An 11292-nucleotide genomic window follows, 5' to 3' on the forward strand; every position below is an offset into this window, starting at 1 on the left:
GTGATATGTGCTCTGTCATATTCAAAGAGGGTAGAAGTGAGGGAAATGTAGTGGAATGTTTTCCAAAGAGAAAATATCAGGACTGGGGTGTAGCTCAGTGTTAGAGCATGTACTTAGTATGTGAGACCCTGGGTTTAATTCACAGCACCACTAAAAAAACAAACAGATAAATATAAAGAGTGAATATTGTGAGGCATGCATTCTCAATGATGGTAATATCACCCTCAGAGAGCAAATACTGATGTTTGGAGGTGAAAAAAACCACTCTTTCAATTTATAAAGTACAGATTTAGATACAATTATAAACAGCTGTATAATAAATCAATGATACAGATATTTCACAGTGGTGAACAAATGGGAGAAAGGTGGAAAGTGGTTCCTAATATGGGTGATAATTAAATAAATGCTTGAGAAACACAGATGTAAAGAAAGTGTCACAAGGCTGAAGGGCATCTGGTGCCTGCTCTAACCTTAAAAAAATAAGAGGTGATGATCACACGAAAATAGGTTTTCCTGGCCATGCATTTTTATTTCTGCATAGCCCAGTTCTCACACATAGCTGCTGAGGCTTGTCGTTCAGCATCCCCTCTGGCTGCTCGTGTGCTCAGTCCTGTCCTGTTCCCCTTTTCTTCCTGCCCCTCGGCACCACTTCCTCCTTGGCCACCACCCCTGCCATCTCAGCTGTCTTGATACCTGGGACTTATCTGAAATGTTGTCTGAACTTGCCCTTCCCAGCATCAAAGCCCTTTGCATTCCCTCTTGCCCAGACTTCTCCATGTTTATGCCCTGCTGCTTTCCTGACACTGTGCCTGCCCACTTGCATATATTTAAGTTGCTTCCAAACATGTAAATAAGTTAGGGTTCCATCCCCTAGACCTGTCCAAAGTTGGGCAGTATTTTCTTTTTGCATGAGCCTAACTGTGCCTTTCCTAATTTGTAGATGAGACTTCCAGGCAGCTTTCATCTGACCTTCCAGTGTCCCTTCTCTGGAGAGTCTCCCTCTGTTGGCCCCCCAGGAGCAGGTCTTCATAGTTCATCCATGAGGGGCAAAGCTCCCAATGCCTGTCTTTTGGGTTGCATGTTCACACTTGTTGATTTGTTTGCCTATCTGGTCTAGTTTGCATGTCCAGGCAGTTTCCAGCCCTGTGAGGGACAACTTCACAATTTGGGAATTAAATTCATGCAAAATACAACCTCCTATACACATAATTTTAAAGCAATCAGTATAATGCCTTAACTGAATATAAAGGAGAAGTAGCAGGATGCTACTTTGCAAAATGCAAATGCTCAGGTACACCTGTACAAGGCATACTGAACCCAGCCAACCCTGCACCATGCCAGGCATCAAACCTGGGGCCTTTTACATGCCACTCAAGTGCTGAGCTACATCCCCAGCCCCTATGAATGTTTTAATGGTAAAAATAATGATGAAGAAAGTGCACTTGCCACAGTAGAGGGGTGGCTAGTGGGAGCACAGGCACTGCCTCAGCTTTGTCTCCTTGGGTAGTCACTGAGTGGGGGACTGCCTAGGTCAATGTGTGCCATCTGTCTTGCAGTCTTTGTGGGCTACCTGTGCATCGTGCTGCTCATGTTGCTGCTGCTCATCTTTTGGATTGCCCCAGCCCATGGGCCCACCAACATCATGGTCTACATCAGCATCTGCTCCTTGCTGGGGAGTTTCACCGTGCCTTCCACCAAGGGCATTGGGCTGGCAGCCCAAGACATCTTGCACAACAACCCATCTAGTCAGAGAGCCCTGTGCTTGTGCCTGGTGCTCCTGGCTGTGCTGGGTTGCAGCATCATCGTCCAATTCAGGTACATCAACAAGGCTCTGGAGTGCTTCGACTCCTCCGTGTTCGGGGCCATCTACTATGTTGTGTTCACCACACTTGTCCTGCTGGCTTCAGCCATCCTCTTCCGGGAGTGGAGCAACGTGGGTCTGGTGGACTTCTTGGGCATGGCCTGTGGATTCACGACGGTCTCCGTGGGGATTGTCCTTATACAGGTGTTCAAAGAGTTCAATTTCAATCTTGGGGAAATGAACAAATCCAATATGAAGACAGACTAGGATGCAACCAGGGGTTGGGGGCTTGAGGAACAGGCCTCAGAGGTGGTCTCTGGTCCTGATTGGATGTGAAGTAGAAGAGACCCTCAATCCCTGATGTGAGAATTGCCTGTGTACTAATGGGTGGTCGAGTGGACAGTGGGGAGCCTGGCTCAGCAGCAGAGCAGGGGCCCAGACCTCTGTAGCCTGATGCTCCCAGTGGTTGCCTGGGCATCATCTCTCTCTGATGAGACGAATCTCATTTTCATTTCCATTAACCTGGAAGCTTTCATGACTACTTTTTCCTTTTAAAACATTTTAACATGATTTAATGAGTAAATAAAGATGGGCTCTTTCTGGTTAGTCTTTGCAGGAGAGCAGATGTTCTTAATTAGAAGATTACTCTGGAAATGAGAAAAATTCTTGTCTTGAAATCTGGCTCTGTACAGTAAATGTGACTGTTGTTGTGTTAGTTTGCATTGAGCATGTATAACATTCAGGTACCTCATTCACATAAGAGGTATATACATTGAATTGTTTTTAATTCTCTAACAAATAGGCTCTCTCCTGCACCCACCCAAGACATTTTAATAGCAAATAGAGAGAGAACAGTTAATGAATGTGATGCAGTGTTCCATTGGCAGGATGACCTTTCAATAGCTCAAATCAATTTCAGTGCCTTTATCACTTGAATTATTCACTTAATTTGACTACTACTGTATGTTCTCTTAAATTAGAATAATGCCACTTCCTTGGTTATACCTTAACATTTCAATGTTCAAATTATAAATAATTGTAAAGCAATTAGAAATAATTGTGTATTGGAGGAGAGTCAAAACTAAAGGCACATGAGCAGATTGACCCATTTAGCATGTAGTTATTGTCCAAGTAAAGACAATTGATTAAGTAGCATGAGGTATTTTATTTGCATTCAACCTATGTAATTGGGATCTAGTATCAAATATATACACAGCAAGCATTTGTGGCCATCCAGCCTTGAAAATAAGGCTATTAAAGGAGAAAAAAATGTTTAATAGCACATATGTTGAGAACCCTTTTTAATACAGAACCAAGTTGGAACACACATAGTTTCAAAGGAGTTTCTAACAAAGATGGAAACATTTTGATCTTCTTGTTTCAGATGTGGAACATTCTTGAGTTCCTCACCCAGCATCTCACTAAATTTCCTGAGTGAACATGAGGCTCTGGATTTGATTCCCCGTGCCAGAAACAAAACAAAACAATTCTTAAATGTAAAATGGCAATTAATTATGCCAACATTTGGATAAAAGAGATCTTTCTTCTGTCCATAACAACCTCCCATGTGTATTAAACTGGAGCAGAACACGAAGTGATGCAAAAATTTCATCACTATATTGTCTGATTCACATGCAGTGTTTTATCTGAATAGGGAACTATGCTATATTGAAAGGTGGGCCTGGGTAAAGTAGATTAGGTGAAATAGAACTTGAAATTTAATAATATCCAACTATAGTTACTTTAAAAAGATGTTTTTCTCCAGGCAAAAAGAACATTTCTGAAGTAAAAATCCAAGGAATACCTCCCTAAAGTTTTGAACAAAGAGACCAAATAAAATGAGACTAGTTTAACATGAAGCAAAAATATACCTTTATGAATTAAAAGTACATGTGATGATCCTGGTTTGTCAGTGATTTGTGAAGAGCAGCAACAAAATAATTTCAAAAAATTTAAAAATCTTATATTAACTGGTAGTTAATAAATATTCCAAATGTCCATTCCTCTTTCATCAGCTCTTTAAGGTTATTTTTTTAACACTGGCATTTTTAGAAATATTACCCTTCATTTATTGAACTAAAAGTTGCAGTAATTTTGGCACAAAAGTAATTTTCTAGTTAAGGAGATGTTTGGGAAAGAATTAACACATAATTATTCAAGAATATAAGAAAGTTCATAATTTAAAAATTATGTTTTGCTGCAACTTACATATAAAGCTTATTTAAATGCCTCTATTGGTGTGCCTTTCTATATTTTAATCCACAATTATCCCATGGATATTCAGAGTTGTGAATTTCTGGATGATATTCCCTATAATTTTTTTTTAGACTAAAACAAAATCTCACAGTATTAATAGCTCTTCTGAAGGTGACTGATCCTGGAACAGAATCTCCCAGGTTTATATATATTTGGTAGATTGCTTTAGCAGGATACATAGCTTTTGTTCCAGTGAAACAAAGTTCATGTCATTCATTGTTTTTCATATGTGTGACAGTAGCCTCTGAGTAATTGACATGACCAGGGTCTGATGTTCTAAATTTAACATGAAGCACATAAATTCAAATTTCTACTATCATTTCACAAATTTGCTTTTTTCGTAATTAACGTGGAAATACAAAGAAAAAAGGACCCCAAATTGAGAGTTTCAGAGGAGATCCTAATATGGAAATGGATCTCTTATAGGTCTTTCCAAAAGTAAAGCCTGTGAAACATTTTCATTATGATGTTATTCTTTGATTTATCTCTGATAAAACCAAGAAAAATATCTACTGTATATTTATTTTCAAGTTTTTTTCTAAAATCAAAGGTTTTTTATTACAATTTTCAGAATTATTCTTGATAGATACTTAAATAGGCTATTCTCTCCTACTTGGACAATGCCTTGTTTTCTCACGTGAATTCTATTCTGCTTATTGACCAAGTATAGAACCAATTTAGGATTCTTAACATAAACCTAGCCCAAGGATACCATCCTAGCATTTTGCAATCTGCATAACCAAGGCATTTCTGTGAGGCCCATACTAGGACCTTTGGGGAGGAATCTGGTTTTCTGGTGGCTTTGCTTATCACTCAGACTGTCATTTCATATTAGAATGTTAATATAATACACTTTGCTGCTCTTTGTTGAGCAATAAGAAATATTCTTTTAATTCCTACTTCTTAAGCCAATTTGTTATACTCAGTTTATTTCCAGAAGTTAATTCCAGCAGTAATATGTTGGCCTTTGTTGTTTTCTTTGGGTTTTACATTTCTTTTCTGATAGAAGAAAACACTATTCAAATGGGTAGTTACTGCTCCTCTTCCTTCTTCCTAGACAGCTTAGCTCCTGGTAAATACTATGCTCAACTTTTAGAGGCCAGTTTCTAGACTTCTGTAAAGCACTCAGATGCAGTGTCTCCCAGGTGTGGACGAACACTCAGTCAACAGAAATAGGTATTGATGAGTACAGACCACTGCCCTGCTGCATATTTTTTTTTTCCACAGTGCTGGGGAATGAACCCAGGGTCTGGCACATAGCAGACAAGTGCTCTACCTCTGGCTACATCCCCAGCCCCTGCTATATAATTCTTGGAGGAGATAATAACGTTGTCTCTTTCCCAAGCTGCTCCAGTAATCCATAAGAGCAGAGAGGATGCTCCAATGGCTCACAGAACCATGTCCGTATCTCTTTTCTGATGCCTACTAAGTCCAGGTTAGGGTTCCCAGTAAGACACTAGAAAGAGAATGCTTCATGACTGTGGATTAGCTTCTGTGGTCTGAAGGAGTTATCTTTCTCAGAGTGTTTGACACCAAGGACATTGTTCACTCATCAAGCAGGATTGGATGGAATGTTGGTGTTCCGTCTTCTCAGGGACCAAAAATGTATCATCATCTTTTTAGTGTTGACCTTCCTACCAGTGACACCTCTGTTCATTTTCTGTATGTCTTACTCATATTCATAGCTAGATTCTGTTAACTTCAGTTAGCAAAAGACCAATTTGCATACCAGTCATTCCACAAGCCAATTTATCATATAAAATACCTCAATTTTTTGTATTCCTCATTTCCACTCCACAATTGTTACTGGTGATGAATTTTAAGGGTCTGTCCTTTAGCTCATAGGTGATTTTTCACATCTGGCCAGATTCTTATACCTCCATGTATACTTGAAAAGATTGAGAATTATAGGAACAGGCATGAGAATTTGGCCTAATACCACTGCTCGTTTTTTTTTTTCATACACATTTCTCATATGCTATCAAATGCAACAAAACAATTCTATTTTAAGAGAATGTAACTTCTGTTACATCAAAATACACTGTCTAGTTTAAAAAGTTGATATTCAGTAGAACAATGATCATGTAAATAAACATCTATTTCAAATGTACCCAAAGCAATTAAAAAGCAGAGTCTAAGGCCCAGAGAGCCAGGGAGAAGGATTTATTTCTTCTTTTCTCTAATTTTCCCTGAATTGTGCAAATATAGGTGAGTTGCTTAACCTTTCTGTGCCTCAGTTTTTCTACCTCCAAAGGGGTGGGATGGTTCTCCAAATTGATTGTACCTAAAATGCTAGCACTTTTAGTAGTGTTCTGATGGTCTCAGATGAGAGCACCATTCTCAGAACTGCTCTGGAAATGACATGGTAGATAGAACTCAGTTTGCATTGACCATGGAGTCTGCTCAGGATGGTGCTGTAGAGCATGTAGCTCCAAGCACCAAGCAAGTAAAGGAAACACTGGGTATAAAGTTTGCATGATTCTGTAAAGCTTTAATTTTCCTTTTTTTTAAGGAAGGATTTTATATATTCTATTGTAAAATATGGAAATTAAACAAGGACTTTTAAAACTGCACTGAAAGCTCACATTCTGATGGGGTAATGAGCTCCTCTGATGTTTGGCTTAGTCTGTGTTCTACAGAAGGTTTAATGATCTATGTGACCAATCGATTCTGTTGCATTGAATTTGTAAGGAATAATGCTAAACTTTCTGCTTTCAAGCAGCTCAACCCTGATGATCAACTATCTGATACCAGGTGAATGTCAGGAGCTCCCCAACCACTAGTGCCAAAAGGTCACATTGAAAACTCAAGAGTGTTTCTTTTATTTGTCAGAAATATTAATTTACCCCTCCACCTCGTCGGTATTTTTGCACTTTACAAGGTTTAAGAGTGTTGATTTTCATAGCATTCCTGAGTGTTCTTGGCTTTTTGAAGTATAACTATTATTTCCTTATAAAATATAATCATGAAAGGAGGAAGAAGTCTAGATTTTTAAAAATGTCAAATGTTGATTGGTTGCATTCAAGTTTTTCCATGTAAATGTATCAGGGGAGCTTCCAATTAGCATACATACATACACACATTTATCAATGACTAAGATTTGCTTATGTTTTGCTTTATAGAAATAGTCATAGCATGTTGTTATTGCCTTATGTAAATAAAAAGGCTATTTATTAAGTTTTCCAATAATATTTATTAATCTGTATGTGTTTTAAAATAAAATAACTTCTTTCTAGTGGAATACTCGTTGATTTTTCCCTTTGCTCGGAATTCTTTGTAGTCTCAGGTTCCAAATCATCTCAGATCCTCACATTTTTCCTATTATGTCTGCTTGTGCATCTGTCTTGGTGCAGATCCATATATGAAGGACGTATCTTCTGATTGAATTAAATGATAGTACTATAGAAAACCAGCTCTATTTAAAAAAAAATTTTAGTTGTAGTGGGACACAGTGCCTTTATTTATTTATTTTTATGTGGTGCTTTTATTTATTTTTATGCGCCTCGCACATGCTAGGTGAGCACTCTACTGCTGAGCCACAACCCCATCCCCATCAGCTCTATTTTAATATGGCTTTTTTTTTTTTTTTTTGGTAGTAGGGATTGAACTCAGGGACAATCTCCTACTGAGCTATACCCCTAGCCTTTTTTATTTTTTTATTTTGAGACAAGGTCTCAATAAGTTGCCCATGCTGTCCTTGAACTTGTGATCTTCCTGCCTTAGCCCCTCAAGTAGCTGGGATTACAGGTATGTGCTACCACATTCAAATCTTTTACACATTTTTGAGTTGCGTAACACGTCATTTTATATTTTAAGTCCATAAAAAATTAAAGAGTCGGGCTGGGAATGTGGCTCAAGCGGTAGCGCGCTCGCCTGACATGCGTGAATCCCAGGTTCGATCCTCAGCACCACATACAGACAAAGATGTTGTGTCCGCTGAAAACTAAAAAAATAAATAAATATTTAAAAAAAAATTAAAGAGTCATAACACATTTTAGTACTCTGAACATCATCAGAAATCTTGTCATTAACCTTTTCTAGTGTCCAATAATTTTGTTTTTGGTACCAGGATCAAACCCAGATCCTTACACATGCTAAATACACACTTTTCCACTGAATTATAACCCCAACCTCAGTTATTTTATTAAATGAGAAAAAATAATTTGAGTAAAGATTTTTTTCCTTAGGCTCTATCCAAAAAGATATTTATTTATTTTTATTTATTTATACATACATACATACATACATACATACCAGGGATTGAACACAGGGGCGTTTAACCACTGGCTAAGCCATATTTCCAGGCCTTTTCTATATTTTATTTAGAAACAGTGTCTTGCTGAGTTGCTTAGAGCCTGGCTAAATTGCTGAGGCTGAATTTGAACTTGCCATCCTTCAGCCTCAGCCTCCCAAGCTACTGGGATTACAGGCATGCACCACTGTGCCTGGCAGATTTACTTTAATTACACACATTTTGATCAAAGTATACTTCTACTGAAATCAGGAATGTTTGTATGCCTAATTATTTTCAGATTGCTTTTGGCAGCTGTGAAATGTGTGGATGGCAAATTCTTCAGCCCTATTTGATTTCTACTAAGGAACTTTTAGTTCTAGCTGCCAGCTAGGCACAATAGTTAAGTGTGAGCTGGATATCTAGTTCTGAGGAGCACAGAAAACCAAGCTATTCTTACCTTCCTGGCACCTTGTTAGGGTTCCTCTATTGCTGTCAAGTCCCTGTCTGATAACCCTTAAGTGTGATGCTGTTGGCATATTTGTTGTAGTATTAATCACACTTATTTATATACCATTATAATAATTAATTTTGGGGGTGTACTGAGGAGGAAACCCAGGGCCTTGCACATGCTAGGCAAGCACAATACTACTGAGTTACACTCACAGACCTATTATTTTGAACTTCACATGATATGTAGTTTCTAAAAGGTTTTAAGTTGGAGAGGTGGTGGTATAGTCAAGAAACAGTTGTATAATATCTAAGTACTTCTATATCTCTTAGCATTTCAGAGGAGAGAGAGATTAATTTCAGCTGAGGATATTAGCACTGGGAGTAAAACTGGACTGGGGTGAGCAGGATGGGGGAGGTGCAAGGCAAGAAACACAATCAATCTGAATAAAATAACTGATATGATGGAAGAAACGTTAAACTAGGTTGCCTATGAAATTGCATCTTTTTATATTTGGTGAAGATGCCTGGAGGACTTGGTATGTTTTCCTCCTACTGAATTTAGAATAATCACTCTAGTTTTGTGTGACTAACAAGTTACCACAAGCTTTGTGAGTTATTATATCATAGTCAGGAGGTCAGAAGTCCAACACAGGTTTTACAGGGTGTTGGCAGGATTAATTCTTCCAGAGACTCAGAGAAGAATCCATTCCCTGTCCTTTTCAGTTTCTACAGACTGCCTGTATTCTTTGACTTATGGCTCCCTCCTCTTCCTTCAAAACCAGCAACATCATATCTCTGACAACTCTTCCATTGTTGGTTCTTTTTTAAAACTTTGTCCCTCCTGTCCTCCCCTTAGAAGGAACTCTGATTATTTTGGACCTACCCGGACAATCCAGAATCATCTTCCCATTTCAAGATTCTTAATTACATCTGCATAGCACCTTTTGCTATGTAATGTAATATGATCACAGGTTCCAAGGATTAGGATGTGGACACTATTGGTGGGCATTATTCTGCTCAGCACATACATTTTCCATTTCACCAGGTGAGGCAATTATTAAAAAACAACTCCTGCCCTTTAATGAATATCCTAGTGTTCTACCTAAATTCACTTTGAGTTATTCCTATCTTTTTCATTTTCTCCCTGCCATTCCTCCAACTAAATATTCTGGAAAATGCCCCACTACATTTAGAGGTCATGTATAGCCTTGAATGAACAAATGCTAACTGAAAAATATTATATAACAGTAATGTTTTTAAATTCCAGAGGGGCCTGGGGCTGTAGCTCAGTGTTAGAACACTTGCCTAGCATACACAAGGCCCTGTTCAATCCCCAACACCACCAAAAAATAAGTTAAATGATAGAGAATGCCACAATTTCCTTTGAAAGGACAAAAGGCAACTTTAGTGATGGGGGTTGAGTTAAAAAATAATCATCTGCTCTGCTATTTTGTTTCTGTGGTATCAAAACCAAAGAGAGTAACTGGGGAACAATTTAAGAAACATAAGAAAACTATTTGATTTCCTAACGCATGATTTAAAAAAATACTATTTTAATAAGGAGTCTTGCCAATGTTTCTATAACAAAGACAAGATTTTAATAATTTTATGGAGATTTAATTCACATATAATAAACTACACACTTATAAAGTGTACAATTTGGTTTGTCATATGTCCTATAATGAAAGCATTATATCATTAAGTATAATGAAAATATCAGTGGAACTGAACATATCCATCACCCTTTTTGACTCACTGTAATCCTGCCTTCTTTTTCCCTTCCACTCCCATGCAACCTTTAATCTGTTTACTATCACTATATATTAGCTCCCATTTCCTAGACTTTTATATAACTGTAATTAATTAGCATATACTACTTTTTTGCTTTTTTGGGTCTGGTGCTTTTCACTTAGCAAAATTATTTTGAGACTCAGCTATGTTACAGCATGTATCAATAGTTCATTCCATTATATTGCTGAGTAGTGTTCTATTATATGGATATGCCAACAATCTGTTTATTCATTCACATTTGAATATTTGGGTTGTTTCTAGTTTTTTCACTATTACAAATAAAGTTGCTATGGAATGTTCATTCATAAGTCTTTTCATGGATATATATTTTCATTCTCTTGGGTAAATTCCTGGGAATAGAACCTCTGGGTCCTATGGTGGGAATGTGTTTTAACTTTTTAAGAAACTATCAGCCTGTTTTCCAAGGAAGTTGTGCCATTTCAGAATTCCATCAGAAATATTTGAGGAAAAATTAGTTTTAAAAACTTTAAAAGTATCTCATGATCACTGCTTGATCATGAGATACACTCACAGAATACTATGTATTGGAGAAGTGATGTGGGCATTTAAACAACATGCATCATATTGGTCTCCTTAGGTTAAATTAACATGTTAGAACTAAGCATTCCTGTTCATATGAGCTAACAACTATTTTCATTACAATCATCTACCTTCTAGAGGTGTCTGTTGCCATCTTTATTAGTTATTGCTGCCTACCAGTCCATCTCAAAATGAGTGGCTTAAGATAATCATTCTTTCT

At 37.6% G+C, this 11292-nt stretch overlaps 1 protein-coding gene across 2 annotated transcripts in view; it reads left to right on the forward strand.

The window, feature by feature from the left end:
* Nipa1 (NIPA magnesium transporter 1) overlaps nucleotides 1–7298 on the forward strand; it is a 40205-nt gene extending 32907 nt beyond the window's left edge. For both annotated transcript variants that reach the window (XM_078049127.1, XM_078049128.1), the window contains exon 5: nucleotides 1557–7298. In XM_078049127.1, the coding sequence (XP_077905253.1) occupies nucleotides 1557–2068 (512 nt within the window). In that variant the 3' untranslated portion in view covers nucleotides 2069–7298. The remainder of the gene's footprint in view (nucleotides 1–1556) is intronic.
* Nucleotides 7299–11292: the final 3994 nt, after the last annotated feature.

Source organism: Ictidomys tridecemlineatus, chromosome 5 (assembly GCF_052094955.1).
Source record: "Ictidomys tridecemlineatus isolate mIctTri1 chromosome 5, mIctTri1.hap1, whole genome shotgun sequence".
In the NCBI taxonomy this organism is placed as follows: Eukaryota; Metazoa; Chordata; class Mammalia; order Rodentia; family Sciuridae; genus Ictidomys; species Ictidomys tridecemlineatus.